The sequence below is a fragment of the Buceros rhinoceros genome, unplaced genomic scaffold, assembly GCF_000710305.1.
Source record: "Buceros rhinoceros silvestris isolate BGI_N320 unplaced genomic scaffold, ASM71030v1 scaffold10284, whole genome shotgun sequence".
Classification (NCBI taxonomy): Eukaryota; Metazoa; Chordata; class Aves; order Bucerotiformes; family Bucerotidae; genus Buceros; species Buceros rhinoceros.
The window spans coordinates 1-17,814 of record NW_010410030.1 but is presented as its reverse complement, the minus strand read 5'-3'; the positions used below and the strand labels follow the sequence as shown (position 1 = coordinate 17,814).

Genomic DNA, 17,814 nt, shown 5'->3' with positions numbered 1-17,814 from the left:
GTGATAGCGAGGACGAGGTGGCCCTTACCCGCTGGGGGCGGGCAAAGCGCCCCCAGCCTCCCGTTCACCCACCCCGGCTGCCCTGCCGTGCTTCCTGCTGCCTTCAGTGACGTTTATACAGGTTTAGCTACCTGAGAGATTTCTGCCCCTCTGAGTTGTTGGAACAACCTGCCCCGAAGCCACTGCAGATGGCCTGTCTCATCTGACTCACCTTACTGAGACTGGGAACAGAAACAGCACCCTGAACTGGCTCTTTACAAAACATTTTCTTTGTCAAAGGTAAGAGATGTGCAGTTGTACAGACGAGCTATCATTTGTCCAAAATCTAAATTTCTATAAACTGCCTATATGTATTTATCTACCACTCAAAATGCCTGTGCCGAGGTCTCTGTTTCCTTCCTTTTTTGTGGTAAGATATTTTAAGAACCTCAAACTAAACTTCATTTAATCTTCCTCTGTACCTATTTCTCATATAATATCGACCGTGGGCAGTTCAGGTTCAAAGATTACTTTACGTAGAAGTCAGATGACTACTTGTTTAAAACTTTAGTTGCCCATAAACATACTCAAATTAAAACAATCTATATCAATAACAGTGATAAAAACAACAGAGGAAGTTAGCACAAAGTAAATTACACCTTATCTATTAATGTAATATGATTATCTCAAGGTTTATGATGCATGACTTAAACGTTATTAGTAATACTGAATACAAAAGGCTAATATGTAGTAGCTGCTAAAAGCCCCACCTGCAACTGTGCAAATGTGGGGGAAATCCCTACTTGAAAATGTTCCAATCTACAGTAACAGACAAAGCGCAGGATATGTAAGACACAGCAGCTCCACAAATATTCTTGTTTACATGGTTTTTTAATCTGTGCCTACTAGCGTGTGAATTAGAAGGGAGAAAGTGAGCGAGTAAGAGGAGAGATGGAAAAGTTTTTTCACAGCTTTTCCCTCCTTAGTCACACCATCTGAATTTTGGAGACTTTGTGAGGACTGGCGCAGAGTAAAACACGTTTAGACTTCATCAAGGCATTTTGTCCTTGCGTGGGATGTTCAGGTTTGCTTTTTGCACAGAGGCAGGTTCACAGCACTGCAAATGTATCTAAGTTTGTAAATGGTCACAAGTTTCATCAGGGTGATTAACTCAAAGATCCCAAATCTATAAACTAAACATTCCACAGCAGTTAAACAAGGCTTAAGCAACTACAAAAAACACTAAATAGGACAATTTTGGAAAATTTAATGGCCCAAGTGTCCTGGGGTGCAAAGCATTTTTCTATTTAATCACAGAGTCTTTCTGGTTTAAGCAGCCCATAAAAGAAATCCAGATCTATTGGGTCTTCAGCAAGCTAACAGCTTTTCTATCTGTTGTTTTCCCTTCTGAAGACAGAGAGATTCACTACCTAGCGAATCTTCTGCCGGAACAAAGCTAGAACAAAGACACTGGAGTGTACAGTTACACGTAAACCAAAGCTGGCAGCACATCCCTGTCCAACCGGGAAGGTGAGATCCAGTAAGCAGAGTGCAAGCCAGGAGAGCACACAGACAAGTGAGCTGGCCCAGGTACAGTGCAAAGTAGCACAGGAATGGAACTGGAGAGTATCAAAACAGTTCACAACTCGCAGACACATTGCTAAAAAATACTCCAAACTGGGTTTACTTATGAATGAAATATCAATCTATCACTGTAATTTGCCAGTTACCTTCTTTAAACCATTAGGAACACCCAGACATCAGATAGTCCCCTCCTGTCTCAAAACATTTGACTATATCCTGTGTCATCCTATTTTCAAGAGGCTCTTGATGCTGAAAATTCCTTAGGCAACCTTAGTGCTTCCCACAATTAACTGTTAGAAGATCTCAGTAAGAGCAACTAAGTTTCTGTTCAATACAGTCTTATTGTCAAGAATTTTTGTGAAGGCATCCTCATATTGTTAATGAGCTATTGTCATTAACTTAATGTGCTGTGCTGGGAGAGCGTCAGGGATCGAAGGAGTTAACATTTGTTTCTACCCATTTAGAAGGTGCTTGCACACTGCTTTTACATACCAGCTGTTCGATTTGGGCAGCAAGACCTGGCTGCAAACAGCTTATCCCTCAAAAAAACCCACCACTGTGGTATCTTCCAATGCTATTTTCATTAGATTGGCAAATGTGCAAAAAATCCCCAACCTTACTCTGGAACAAAAAGTTTACAAAGCAAGCTCCTGGTTTTGGAAAGCAAGCTCAAGAGAAGGAAAGGTGGTCTCAGTAGTTTTAAACTATTTGAGGAAACAAACTATAAAAGACACTCACTTTCAGCCCTTGCTACAAGGGCTATAACGGAACACTGGAAAATAAGATGATTTTTCATGTCACTTTGTAAACTACAGCTTAGTCTTGCTAGTTAAGAGGTTCTCCACTGAACAGTCTAGGCATTTGCTAATTGCTCCTAACATGGCACTCATCCCAACTCAGGTAAACTTCCAGAGAAATTTATGGTTAGTTCAGGTTATTTATCAGCCTGTTCATATATTGCAAAATGCATACTTTTTATTTAATAAGGGACAACACGGCGTCAGAAATTAATGCTCCAGCTATTCTCTCTAAACCTTTTATTTTATTCTGCTTTCTACATTCTACCCATGCCCCTGGTGCATACTCCATGCTGAAAGCCATCTGATGTCTCCCTCTCTGGGAAGTGAAAACAAAATAGCGGTGTACAGCTGTTGTGACAAGCAAGCTCTGAGGAATGTCACCATTCCCTCTGCCTCCCCCGTTTCACAGCCCTGGTTCAATTCTGCTCTACTTGGTAGCACGCAGAGGATCAGGATGCACCTGCAAACTTGCAGCACATGATAATTCCTTGATTGGAGGTTCCAAGTTGGCACCAGTCACGGAGAATGTTTCATGTAACAATAGGGTGTTGTTGTTCTTTCCAGCTCAGTTTACGCACAGCTCGAGATTCACCAACATAGAAAAAAAGGGCACTCTCAAACAACCTCAAACTATTTGTATATTGTGAAGGGGGGGAAGTGTTTGCATCCTTCAGAAATGAGTAAAGAACTAAAGTGAAAGATAGAGAGATGTATGAATAAACCTTTTCACTAAGTGCAATTCACAGGTTTGTACTGGTTTAGAAATATTTAACCACGAGTATCCAGTACTTAGACCATGAATTTGTATCAAATGATACACAGTAGTTACAGATATCATTCTGACCTTTTGATTTAAAATTAATAATTTTTAAAAGATAATATGCCAGTATTTTTAAACCTAACAGCAGCTCTTTATCTTCTGTACTGTAACAGTATAGAAATTGAGCCATGGAAGACCAGTAATAAAAAAGGCTCCTTTAACAGTTTAACCTTTCCCCCACATAACCTTTTATCACTTCCTCCCTGCTTTAAGAAACATGCCTTTTAAAAAAAAAAAAAAAACCCAAACAAAAAAAACCCCAAAACTCAAACTACCCAACAAGTTTGTTTGCCAAAATTTAGGCATTTGCAATGTTACTTCTGATGTGAAGTAACATGTTTTAGAAGTTAAAATGTAGCTGAAGTTTCCAGAAAAATGTCCGTTTTCCCATGATTATTTAACATTTGACCAGACAACTTCCAATTTGTTTGGTGATTTAAATACAACCACTACCTTATGCCAACAGCCATACAAAACGTTAAGAGTAACTTGCACTGTAACCCATGGTAATAACGTCAACATTTTGAACAGCTTACAAATGCAGCATTTGCATTTTCAGTGCCGTACATAGTGGAATTCAGTGCCACCTAAACCCAAAGCAACAGCTGATTAAAAACCAGAAAACATAAGTCAAACGATAAAGCTACATAGTTTTAGTACATTAAAACAAAAAACAAGGACAATGGTATTTGTATAAGGTTTCAAAAATATACAAATGGGAGTGGGAGGGGCGGGAAATCACTGTACACAACTCTGAGGTTGTTAAAGTGACCGGAGAGACTGAACAGTGCAAGACATGCTTTTCCAGTTACAAGCTCAAAACAGAAGTGCAAAAGAAATTAAAGCTTTGTCTGAAGTTTAGGGCGAAAGAAGCTTAGAATATCGTCATCAGTGTTACAGAGAAATTTCCATCCCACCCACCCCCAACACATACACACAGAACAGTTTCAGTTTTTCCATAATACAGCATTTCACTCAAATGATGTCCCCCTGAGCTTGGTTACTGGAGGGACAATTTGTCTTCATATTTATTAGATGGTGGCCCAGGAGCGATGCACCGGCAGCTTCTCCATCCTCCAGCTTTGGCTAAGAATACCTGCAGGACACAGGCAGTCGAAGTGGTGGATAGCTGAGGTTCAGCTCTCCTGCAACGGGCCTCATAAGCCCACCTCACTGTAAGAAAGCAGTTGTGATGAAAGCAGATGCAAAGTTATGGCTGAGGAACAAAGACATTGCTTGACAGGTCTCTGCTCTCTCCCCGAGTTACGAACATTTTCAGGCAAGTGCTTTTAGCAGGCTAAGCTGTACATGCATCTATCCATGCAAGTGTAGAATATGGCTCCCAAGACCTAGAACCAGGGTGTGTGCATGTGAAGACTGGATAGAAGGCCCTTCCTTCTAAGTTTACAAAAATATATAGCTGTCAAGGGTTAGGACAATAGCCAATACTGTAGATTAAGAAGTCAGTTTTACTCATTACAGAGATCCAAAAAAATATTAACTACTTCTCAGACATTCCAGACAAGGTCACTTGTAACGAAAAAGGTCAAGTTCTCCAAAACAAGATTTTAAAAGTGGATCTTTTCTTCAAGTGAACAGGACATCTTTTTTTACGCTTAACATTAGTCAGTTAAGACTGAATTTATTTAACATAGGCATCAACACAAGTAAGTTTACTTTAAACACATCTGAACAGAAAAAAAGATTCTTTCAAAACAGAGCAGGTCTGGTTAGTATGTAACTATTGCAAATCTTAAAGATTCTGTGCATTAGGCCCACCCATACAGAAAGCAGGGGGAAAGTCTCAACAAAAGAAAGTTACCGTTCGAGTCTAAGTGGTGTTTTGAAGAGCCAGCAGCCTAAGTGACACCATGAAGCTAGTCACAGTATCCAAACAAGCAGACCTGCTGGGGCTACTAAAGCAGTGTATCCTCCTGAAGATGTACTTTACTCCCAAGTTATTTTCTGTTTCGAAGGCGTTTAGATTTCCTAGGACAGTCTGTGGATTCATCCTTCCTCCGTTTTCTAGGAGATTGTTCATTTGAGCCAGAACTTGAAGAATTTCCTACTGTACTCTCCATCACCTCTCGCAGCTTGCGTTCAAGCTCAGCCAACCGGGCATTCTGTTCACCTATGATTTGGGTTTGTTCAAGCAGTTTCTGATCTTGATCTTGAAGTTGTTTCTGTTGCTCTTGCACTTTGATGCGAAGCTCTGAGATTTCCCGCTTTAGTGCCGTCAAGCCCGTGCCATTCGCTTTTACCTGGTGCTGGAGTTTGGTGACTTCCTGTCTTGAAGGGTTCTGCTTGGAGAACAGCTGCATTGATGAAAGTGATGTAGAAGGTCCTGGAACTTCAGACAAAACTGTGATTAATCCTCTATGACTTTAAGACAAAGGTAGAAACTGTGTGCCACTTTCCCTATTTTGCTTATTCCTGCTCCCCAAACATGAATCTGATTACTGGTTGCAAGTGATGTGAATGTGTCAACAAATTTAAGTGCCTAACAAGAGTGTATGGTATCTCAGCACTCAACTAGTTTAATTTAAAATACTTAAGATATTCAGTAGTTTGGAAAACAGCTCAGTTTTATATAATTAAAATATAAGCCCCCCTCCTTTTGCTGTATCAAAAATTACGTAGAGATATTATGTTGTCATCTAGCCTTTCTGTCAAAAACAAACAAAATGTCCATAAATTACTTATTACAGAATAGTTATAGTACATAAATATATTTTAGCAGCACAGCACAATTCTGCAGCCTTAGCTGTATACAGCTAAAGTTCTAAAATTTACTGGTTTGGGGCTTAAAAAGGTATTTCAGTTTAACTTACTTTTTAGAAGAAATTTATTTACTTTCCATTCTTCTTGAGACTCACTCTTCCTAAGCACTAAAATCATACTGGAATCTGACCTTGGGGATGATGATTTTAATAAACGTCCTGCAAATCAAGGAGACTAACAGCTACTGTAACATTTCTTTCACTTTCTATCATAAAAGATGTAACTTTACTCTTCTAGCAATGTTGTGCAAATAAGACACAGCTTAAATGCTATAGACAGAACAGTCTGAAACAGCCTACAACAGTCACCCCCAATTCTTTTTTCCCTTGAAGGTCGCAGCATAGCTGCAGTTATGTGACACTAAAGGGCTGCCGTTAGATAGGTTATGCTCCTCCCTCAACCCAAGACAGGCATTTTTATGCCACATAAAGCCTTGGCCTTGAAAAGCCAACTGACATCAACAATGGTTTTGGGCAATACTTCCTCAACTGAGAGATACCATGGAATTGAGGTATAATTAACAGGATATAATTCAGAAGTTGTATACACACCAATGGCAAAACAAGGACAGACAGGACATACCAGAAATAACAAGCTGAACTGTAGGAGCTGCTTAACTTTCAGTTACCCTTTCAGAGAGTTAATTTCACAGCTACTAAAAAGCGTGAAGACATTCAGCACGGCAAAAACACTACAGTTCTACTAGGTTTTGCTTTTGAGGCAACTACCTTAGACTTTGTTTCACAAAAGTTCTGGAAAGCCTGAGAGTATACAAAGGGCCAGACTGATACCTTAATTGCCTTTTTGCTGTTGCCCATAAGTATTTTGCTTGTTAGTGCATAGATTAGTGCTTCAGGAAAGTAAAAGTGCACATACAAGTATGTTCTAGCTCTCTATGCACCACAACAGCTTAGGCTAATTCATTTGCTGATCGTCTTAAAAATAAAAGGCATCGAATTGTCATCTCGTGCCAAATTTCAACCAAGTGCAACGATAAAGTCTCATTCGTTGGTGGCACAAAAGCATTTGTTTAACGAATACACACTATGCATAATTCTAACGTACATTCAAGTGACTGTTCTTTTGGTCATACAAAGGCCCCTTAAATTTCAAAGCAAATGAATTTCAGTTAGCATTCTTAAGAAACAAGTATCACCAATATTTACAAAATAAAGCTCACATTTGAGGGAGGGAGCTTTAAAAAGACACAACCCTATGAATTTTTACTGAAAAACTAAATAAAACTTAACTATACGTTGTAATTAATACCTGGGGCAGTTCCCATCAGACGTCCCGATACATCTGACCCAGGCATCTTTCTTTTCAGTATTGGAACAATCTTCTCATCAAAATACTCCATAGCCATGGAAGAAATGTCCCTTAGTTCTTGAAGAACTTCATGAGCTCTCTGAGGAGCTCTGGTAGAGTTTACATACCTTAGCACACGATAAATTTCATCTATAACCTAAAATATTTAAGAAGAATTAGGATTTTCTGATAAACACAAGATTATTTCAGATCATTCTAGAAGTTCTGGCATATTCCGGGGCTTTTACTACACAACTACTGCATACCACTGTGCACTTTAGTTCTAGATCAGCTTTCTGAAATAAAGTGCTGCCTGAAGCATCAGAGAAGTACTCACTTGGTCTATCACAACAACTCCCTTCAAACTCACAAAATAATGCTCATTGTGTGAAACTTTATTACATCCATACCCGAGTTCTAGTTTATATAATCAATACTCAGGAGAATATAATAATTTCTTTTTGGAGAACCTGAAGCAAGATACTTCAGGTCACCATGCAGAGCAGTCACTGCCCCAGCTAGTTATGAAGCACATGAATGGAGTAGCAAGAATTATGATTATGTCAGTCTGACGAACTGTAAATGTTTACTGGAGTCCACTTGCATATATGCAAAATATTGCAAATTCAGATTAAGTCCAAAATATATTAACGTATAAAACATTAATCCACTACTGATGGAGAGCATAAGCACCCTCTTAAGAGGTTTGACAAGCTCCGTGGTTAGGAGAGCTACAGAAAGATGAAAGGTGTCTTGCTAATCCATGAATTACAGTCTGGGGCAGGTCAAGATAGGAGTGCTGGTCTCAGTACTGAAACTACTGACACAGCTATTTTGTACAGGATTTAGAATGGTTGAAGAGTCCCCTGAAGAACACAGATCTTAAGGACTTAGAATCATAAGACAATACAGTCGCATCTGTGTTTTCATAAAGGAAGCTTAGCTAAAAAGTTACAAAAGCTATGCAAGACTCAGGTGTCTCATCACACAAGCATGACTGCTCCTCATCATACCCTGTTAGCAACAACATCCTCAAAGCTTTCTCCTACCATCCTCAATATAAACTCTTGCAGCAGCACTCTGCTATCAGGAGAACCCCAGGAACCCTCGGTATGCCAAACCTCAAACCAGGATTCACATATTCTAACACAAATTCACTTTCTGAGAATTGTGTGGCAGCTTCAAACTAAATTTCCTGAGGGGAACAGGGCACGTCAGGGGAAACCACAGACTGCAAGTGAACACTAAGCCTTGAATCTGCTTGATCAAAATAAGATTTTCTGGAGAATTTGTGGCTGTGCCAAGAGAGCAGTGGCACTAGCAAGCTCAAACACTATGTTAATAATCAAAAAATGATTCAGTTGTATCAGAATACAAACAAGGTCCTTATGACTCAGTGCCCACAATGAAAACAGCTGGAAGTTCACTTGCCCAGCTTCTGCACACCTCGGGTCTAGATTGAATATTGCCTGTCCATCTACTGTTCAAAAGAGGCAGGCAACATTTCTTGTAAGTACTCCATTTACTATGTGAGTATCAAAGGCTTTAATGAAACATCAGTTTAACAAAAGCATACAGAAATCAAGTTACCTCTTCAAGATAAACTCATTTAATGGTGACAGCCTACCCTACTGCAATGAATGCAAAAATGCCTGCCATGCCTTGCCTCACCCAAATCCAACGGCCAGCTTCTCCATCCCAGCGCAATTCAGTTATCTGCCTGTGAAAAATTAATGCCAACATATCCAAACCTCACATGGAAATATCAATGAATAGAGCATTAGGCTAAAGTTCACAGATCTTGTTTCAACCCTGAGCTGTACCAGCCTCCCTCAGATCACAATTTTGTCAATTCCCCTGTGCACTTTTGTTTTCACAGCTGATAAAACAGTGGTATCTCTGATGGACATGTCCCTTCCATAAGTTATATTTTATGTCGGGGGGGGGTGTTCTGAAACACCGGAATTGTTCAGTAGGATTAATATTTAAATACACTTCATTTACATTTAAAATTCATTTCACCTACTGCACAGAAACACCCCATCTACTGAAATACTGACCAAAGTTTCCACAAACTGAATATCTTCATTCAGCTCAAACCCTTAAGAATGGTGCCTATAATCCTCCTGATTGACCGAGTGCTTAGTGTTACAAGTAGTCTAAATTATTACCTCTTCCGATGACCTGGCCTCCATCTGTTTTGTACTATTAAAATTCAGAATTAAACCCTACGTATCATGTGTTTCTCATAAAAGCTTATATATGTCACAAGTCAATGTCAGAATTAAAAGAGAATCTAAGGTAAAAATGGAAATCAAGTTTAAAATAGTATTTAGATACAGTCATTTCAGACTGTCTGTCAGAGTATTGGCTTGTGTGTTTGTCTGAAACACAGTTTGAGTATAAATATACACGCACATTTTATATATAAATTTGCCCCAGCTGTCCCAGGTTGTCACACAATATTTTTTATACACGGATATACATGGATGCAATATAGTCTACACTTTACCTTTCCAGGTATGAAGCAACAGAGTTTTGAATCCACATACTTCATGAAAGTCATATTTAACAGAGAGAGTCTCGTTTCTACAGCAGCAAGGATGTCTGCATGACGAGCTAATGAATGGTTTCTTCTTTCCGACTCCCGTCTAGAAGACAGACCATTAAGCGACACTGATTTAACAATGAATCAACCAAATGAAACTGTAACAATCACACAAGTTAATTTCACCCTTAAAAACACTCTGAGGTTTGAAAATGTAACCACTGACATGAGATCTGTCTTTGTGGAGAAAAACTGATACAGATTGGGAACCAGCTAGTAACAGCCTACTATACTTTCTTACACAAAATTTGTTCTCTAGATAATTACTGCATCTTATGTGATCCATAAACTCTATATGTAACTTAGGACTGTTTAGAAACAAGTTTTCAGAACTAACTAGCACTAAACACTGAATCAGGGTGAGTATTTTTACCCCCCTCCCATTTCCTACATTAATACTTCCATTAATACTTCAATGGAATTGACATGAATTTAATATATTATTAGTGCTTGCTACAAAGTTTAGGTTGAGATATAAGCTCTTTTGACAAAGGATCTCTACACTAAGTAGCATTTAGTTCTTTCACTCTGCCTGGGAAATCTGATAGGACACAGAAGCAGCCGCAGTTACTCACTGGGAAGAAAAGACCTTGCCTTAGCGAGAAACTAGCTTCCAGTAATGCTCAGATGTCAGCCCCCATCCCCTTTCTGCTCTTTAATCCTTGGCACTGAAAAACCTTGCTTTAAGACGGTGTCATAGATAAATGTGATGGTTTGACCTGGCTGGATGCCAGGAGCTCACCAAAGCTGCTCTATCACTCCCCTCCTCAGCTGGACAGAGCAAGAAAATATAACAAAAAAATGTAACAAAAGGGGTCAAGATAAGAACAGGGAGAGGTCACGTGACAGTTACCATCACTTGGAGAATTAGTTTAAGTTATTACCAATCAAATCAGAGAAGGGTAATGAGAAATCAAACCAAATCTTGAGAATATCTTCCCCCCACCCCTCCCTTCTTCCTGTGCTTAACTTTACTCCTGAATTCTCTACTTCCTTCCCTCCCCCAGAATGGCACAGAGAGACAAGGAATGGAGGTCAGTTCATCACACATTATCTCTACTGCTCCTTCCTCTTCTCCACGAGGACCCCTTGCAGTCTTTCCTTGCTCCAGAGTGGGTGCCTTCCACGGGGTGCAGTCCTTCAGGAAAAGACTGCTCCAGCATGGGTCCCCCCAGAGTTACAAGTCCTGCCAGCAAACCTGCTCCAGCACAGGATTCCCACGGGGTCACACAGCCTCCCCTAAGCACATCCATCTGCTCCCCTATGGTGTCCTCCATAGGCTGCAGGTGGAGATTTGCTCCACCATTAACCTCCACAGGCTGTATGGGGACAGCCTGCCTTACCATGGTCTTTACCATGGGCTGCAGGAGAACCTCTGCTCTGGCACCTGGAGCACCTCCTCCTTCTCTGGCCTTGGTCTGCAAAGTTGTTTCTCTCACATAGTCTCACTCCTCTCTCCAGCTTCAATTGCTCCTGCACAGTAACCCTTCCCCATTCTTAAATACATTATCACAGGGGCACTACCACCACTGCTGATGGGCTCAGCCTTGGCCAGCAGCGGGTATGTCTTGCAGCCAGCTGGCATTGACTCTGTTGGGCACAGGGAAAGCTTCTAGCAGCTTCTCACAGAACCCAGTGCTGTAGCCCCCCCCAACAAAACCATGCCATGCAAACCCAATACAATAAATCATCAGTGGAGGCAGTCAGTCTTGAAAAGGAAGGGCATTGATTCATTCCTAGGAGTCCTTTGCCAGAAGAGCAGCACAGGACCCACTCTTCCCTAAAAGACCAGAGACACTTTCCAGTACTCCAGTTTGTAGTACATAACTTACAGTCATTCACACCATTATTCTGTAATTAGATCTTAGGTTCAAGATGGTTTTTGTAAAACACTAAATAAAACCAAATGCGATTCAAATTTTCAAGATGTATGAGCAGAATGAGCAAGCAAGAAATTCCTCTTCAATATTCTGCTTAAAAGAGTCTAGCACATTTAAGTTAAAACCGTAGTTAAACTGGTACATACCTTGGAAGCTGAGCTTTAACTTGTTTTTGACACAAATTGTGGTATCTTTCCACTTTCAGAAATCCCTGATTTAACATTCGCTGGCAAACCAAGTCCATTCGTTTACAAACCTATATTTAAGCAAAAAAGAAAATCTTAAAGTTCCACTAAGGCCACAAGTTACTCCTACTATTATCTTATCCATACTTGCTGGGTAGTAAAAGATTCTCCGAACAGTTTTTGCTCTGTTTCAAGAATAAACTGTGGTTGAGCTTAGGGTAACACCATCTCTTAACAACGGTCATGACACACCAAAAAGAGGCAGCTATGTTCCTTTCCACACAGGTCACAAATTAATCTGCTGATACTGCCTAACAACAGCCGGAAGGCTGAATCCCACCCACATAAGCAGACACAATTTTCTCCGATTTTAACTGAAGTTGCAAATGCCTATGCCTGTCTTTTAAACTTGGTCTCCAGTCATTCAGGTAGATCAAGTTACTCTTCCGTAGTCTCAAAAAAGAAGCCTTTAGGAACAAAAATCATGATGGTTTTCTTTCAACATTTAAGGCTTATATTTTTGAAAACAGCCACAATTAAATTTTAAAACTTATGCAATACTGTGCACATGAAACAAGATTTCCTTTCCTCTCTGTTTAAGATTCCTTTATTTGCTATGTTGGATCCCAACAGCCTCAATTTTTTCCACAGATTTAGGAATAAGGAACATTAATAGTTGCAAAAGATATAATAAACTGCTAAACTTAAAGCTTCACAAAGCGACCAGTTACAAGACAAAGCCAACTTGTATAAAAGTTTATAGCAATTGCAATTCAATTCTGAAGATGCAAGAGCTTAGTGAACCAACTGTCCTTTGAAAATGTTTTGGGGTTTGGTTTTGGGTTTTTTTGTACTAAAGGGCACAACTCCCACTGTGACCCCACTTTCCAATGGATTAGCTTTGCATTTTTATTTTTAAATAAACACTCCTTCCCTCCATGCACTACTCAAAGTCCGTGTAAGTTTATACCTTGAGGGAGATTCTCACCTCTCCCAGAAATCCTGCAATTGTTTTCTGTTTATATGGAAGGCACTACTTAAATTCTACTTTCTGTGAGTGTTCCTCTAGTCATACTAGTTTAAGTTCTGTAAGAACTGATAGATTATTAGCTACAGACTCAGAGAGTGGGTTTGGCCATGTGTACACTGACATCTGGTGGCAGCCAGGACCTTTTGGTCTGCTGGAGTCCTCCCACATCCAAGAGGGTAAATCACAAAAGGTAACACAAACTTCTAAAATAGATTTTTAAACACTATTTCTTACATGTTACTCTTTTGCTTATGCTATGCAGCATGAATAATTATTTGCTCCAATTTCTGGACATTACCCGTATTTGTGCCAATAACCAGTCTAGAACCCGAACACCAAACAGATAATTGGTTCTACCAGAAACCAAAAGTGTTTGTTTGAAACCTTTTACCAATCACCTCTCAATTCTAGCTAGTTCCTGACATCACCGTTTAAACTCTGTCACCTGTATTTGTAGGAGCAATGTAAGTCTTTTAGACTGCACAGTCAGTCCTATGCAAAAATAGCATTATCACACTTTGAAGGAATTGTATTAGTCCAAGACAGTTTGATACTAGCTATTCAACTGACCATAAGTAAAAAAAAATCAAATTTGCTTATATTTGTATATGCAGATTTGTGAATATATTCTTATCCCAGCCATAAAGCTGAAAGAGCCCAAGTTTCCTCAAACATCGAGTCCAACCAAACGTTCTGTTCAGATTTCTCTGTTGGACAGAAATTTATTCCAAGACAATGTGAAAAGCAGAATGAGGTGGTTGCTTCTGAGCATGCTCACTTACAAGCAATAACAGCTCCTATGAAAGAACTGATTTTCCACTTCATTTGTAAACAAACAAAACTGACACAATCTGCTAGATGACTTCTACCAGCTTCCCTTTCTTTAAGCATGTCTTATTTATTCCAAGCTTCGCTAGCAGATAACCAAGATCAAAACAAAGACAAAAATATCCTGAAGTATTTGGATTCAATATATGTTCTTTTTCTTAGAGGCTACACAGACACCAAGTTTCATAACGTCTTTCTGTGATAGAGCGTAAGTGACAAAATGTTGATGACTTCAGCCAGAAGCTTTAAAATAGAAATGTCTGTAAATAGATTTACAGAAACTGTTAGAAGATTAAAGCCAAGTTGCCCAAAAGCTATCTGTCCTTATTTGTGCTGTGCAGAAAATAAGCATCTTTGCTGCAGAATCCAAGACACTTGTGATATGTGTCAGAATCCAAGATAACCTTCTCCTCAGAGCATTCATGGAAGGAGGTTGTGGATTGTTTTAATCATACTTGCTGTAGGAACAGCCTGATTGGAAGTGCATTTCCAAGCTCAGACATGTGAGTGAAGACTGTACTATAAGAATTTCATTATTATGGCACTCAGGCAAAAAATCCAGAGCTTCTGTAAGACATTAAAGGTATCACAGTAAAAAAAGCCTTCAAAAGCTAGAAGACTAGCTTCCTTATCAGCACACATACTGTGCTGCAGCTTGTCCAGAACATTACAGGTTCGGACATAAGGATCCTCTGGGTTTTCTGTGTTTCTCTTCGGATGACATATTGGAGGAAACAGGTGAAGTAAGTGTTCAAAAGAGCCAAAAGCAAAATGCTGAAAGCAAAATGCTGCTGTTTTTCCTTTAATTCACTTTACCTGAACCAAAGTTCGATAACTCAAGATTCTCACTGAGGCATAATTTCAGACAAGATCGAACCCTGAATACCTATTGTCTACTCTCCATTACTTCAGATCTGCTTCACTTCCTAAGCAGCAGGTGCTTCATTTATGCTTTTATTAGATACAGCAACACCAGGAAGAGCAGAAAGCATTATGCTCAGGAAAGCAAGTGCTTCTTTGCACAATGTGGGGCCCATGGTCTTGCCTTGCCTGATGGCAATCGTCATAAGCAGGAAATGGTCCCTATTTTGTCCTTTGGTGACAGAAAAAGGCTTGCCGATCTTAAGCCTTAGATCATGCTCCTCATTATGCTCTATGTAAACAATACAGGTTCCTGTCTCTATTTTAATCTGAAAACTTGCTGACGTTCTATGCATTGCCGCCCACCCAACTCCTTAGTCTGCCTGCTTGTACACATTCTAGATCCAACACCAGTTCAACTCAAAGTTGGAGTTGGGTTGTTTTTTTTTTTTTGAGCTAAGGCAATCCAGAAAACAAAAAAATTAAGACTTCCATTTCCTTCAGTGCTGGGATACTTTGCATTTGAGAATGCAAAGTCATCAGTTTGGGGAATCCACATTTTGTGTCTACACATGTATAACCAAACTTCATTTAATGTGACTGATGTCCCCGATCATATTTTCCTGCCATCTCAAGATACTTTATTCCATGGAATGTCACATTCTAAGGGATTAAGGAGGCTGCTTTTGGTTACATTTTTAACATGCATGAGACCTAAGCAATTTAATTACCTTCATTCAGTTAACGTGGTCCCGCAATGTATCTTTAGCGGAATTATAAGATGTACCCATCCATCTCTGATAAGCAGGTCAAGTCAGTTCTCATAGAGAATAAAAAAATTACTGTTTGCACAATAAAGATCTTGGAGCATGAATATATAAGCATTTCCTAAGGCTACTTGTAGCCTTTAAAAATCTGGAAGTGCTGACATTTCATTATAAAGTTATGCCTAGGCATTGTTAATTTTACTGGCTACCTTCTGTCAACAGCATCTGGGAGTTGGGTAAAACGTGCAGTCACTTCCTCTCAGTGAACTGCCAGAAGAACACCTTTAGTTCTGAACAGCCATCTGAAAGACCTGGCTGATCAACCTTATCTGGCTACAAGCTACACATTTGACTAGGTCAAACCAGAAGGGCTTTGATTCTTTACGTTACTGCTGGATAACAAAACCAAGCGTACTTTCTTCTCAGAAGAATGCTCATTATGTCTTCTCATGTGCTTAAGAGAACAGTAAGGAATTCGATGGAGATTAAGTTTCTTGGCTGTCAGTGACGCAAAAAATCAAAAATAAGGAAAGACCATTTTACTTCTAGAATTGTTCCACATGTGTGTCAAAGTTGGTATTTATCCAGTCTGGTTTTGCATATTTCTGAAACGGGCAGTCTTCAGGGGAAAATAATATCACTTTCAATAACTTGAAAGCGTTAACTAAAGAAGTAAAATCTCTTATGCTCTTTTAAGTAGCACTGAGTTAAAAAGCTAGTTTAGTCTTTATTCCACCATCTTTCCTATTCTCAGCTTCACTGCTGACAAAACATTGCTTATAAACACTACCTTAGCCCTACAGAGTGAGAAAAAAGCCTTCTATTGAACAGCTCCGTGGTACTACCATTTATCAAATGCAACAGGAAAGCTGCAGGGAAGGGTTGTGTCTAGCAGTGCAACACAGACCATGCCATGCTAAGCGTACCCAAACAGCATGCATACTTACTTCTCGTCGTTCTAACTCAGCGTACTCAAACGCAGAGGCTGCAACCCCCAAAAAAGGCAGTACTACATCTTTCTCACAGATCCACTGCCTACTCTCACAGAAGCAGCAACTGTCTTTAGTGCACTGACAGCACACTAGAAATTTTTAGGTACTGGTGTACTTGGTGCAGTATGAATAAGAACAGATTTCCTGCTTGAGGAGGTTTCAGTTTAAAGTTACAGTCAGGATGCAACGCTTCGGGTTGCTGATCCAGAACAAGCGCAGTCTTGATTTTCTGCAGAAATATGCTTGTAATATTATATGGTTTAGGCTAATACAGTTCTTAAACTAGAAACAGTACAGTAAATGCAAGTTTACTGAGGGTTACATAAGCTGTGCATGAACTCCCTCATTTTTATTCCATTTATGACCTCATAAGAAACCCAGTAGGATAGCAACAGAATCATAGAATCATTGTGGTTGGAAAAGACCTTTAAGATCATCAAGTCCAACTGTTAACTCTGCACTGCCAGGACACCACTAAATCATGTCCCTCAGCTCCTCATCTATATGTCCTAAATACCTCCCTGACAGCCTGTTCCAGTGCTCGTCAACCCTTTCTGTAAAGAAATGTTTCCTAATACCCAGCCTAAATCTCCCCTGGCACAACTCGAGGCCATTTTCCCTCATCCCCACCTTGCTACAACCTTCTTTCAGGTAGTTGTTGTAGGGAGTGATAAGGTCTGTCCTCAGCCTCCTTTTCTCCAGACTAAACAACCCCAGGTCCCTCAGCCACTCCTTGTAGGATTTGCTCTCTAGACACTTCACCAGCTTCACTGCCCTTCTCTGGACACTCTCCAGCACCTCAATGTCCTTCTTGAAGTGAGGGGCCCAAAAGCAGACACAGCATTTTCACACAAGCGAAACAACCCCAGTGCCATGAGCCGCTCCCCATGAGGCCTGTGCTCTAGCCCCTTCACCAGCTTCACTGCCCTTCTCTGGACACTCTCCAGCACCTCAATGTCCTTCTTGAAGTGAGGGGCCCAAAAGCAGACACAGCATTCAAGGTTGGCCTCACCAGTGCTGAGGGTGAGCTTTTTTGACCCACATTTATTTCTATATAGGGTAGAGGCCTTGGAGCAGCAGGCTTATCATCTCCTACACTTGCAGGCTTAAGCTCTATAAGCAAAAATAAATACACACATGAGACACAGTATTGTAGTCCCCCAAGAAAAGCAGTCACTAGGAGAAATAAGCCTTCAACAGCCCGGTAATTTCTCACAGGACGAACAGAATGAAAGAAGAGCTGGGAAAAGCCCTTTAGGAATGTGTGTATGGAAGCACCCACTTACACGCCCATACCCGAGGCTCGGGGCCAGCCGGGGAGAAGGGAGAACGCTCCATCCCACCCTTTCCCCGGCGAGGGCAGCAGCCCGGCGGGGGGCAGCCGGGACCGC

The 17,814-nt window shown here is 40.3% G+C and overlaps 1 protein-coding gene across 1 annotated transcript; it reads right to left on the bottom strand.

The window, feature by feature from the left end:
• Nucleotides 1–4,918: 4,918 nt before the first annotated feature.
• FBXO28 (F-box protein 28) lies at nucleotides 4,919–13,098 on the bottom strand. The gene is made up of 5 exons (XM_010135445.1): nucleotides 13,021–13,098; nucleotides 11,907–12,016; nucleotides 9,785–9,923; nucleotides 7,234–7,429; nucleotides 4,919–5,533 (listed from the first exon to the last, which is right to left on the bottom strand). Exons 1-5 carry the CDS (start codon nucleotides 13,096–13,098, stop codon nucleotides 5,142–5,144), a joined length of 915 nt encoding a protein of 304 aa, XP_010133747.1. The 3' UTR covers nucleotides 4,919–5,141.
• Between the last annotated feature and the right edge of the window lie 4,716 nt (nucleotides 13,099–17,814).

Coding starts and splice junctions, on each gene's coding strand:
- FBXO28 (XM_010135445.1), bottom strand. CDS start 13,098: ATGTCAGTGTACACATGGCCAAACCCACTCTCTGAGTCTGTAGCTAAT. Junction 7,430..9,784: donor GTTGCTTCATACCTGGAAAG/GTAAAGTGTAGA, acceptor TAAATATTTTAG/GTTATAGATGAAATTTATCG. Junction 5,534..7,233: donor TCTGATGGGAACTGCCCCAG/GTATTAATTACA, acceptor TTTTGTCTGAAG/TTCCAGGACCTTCTACATCA.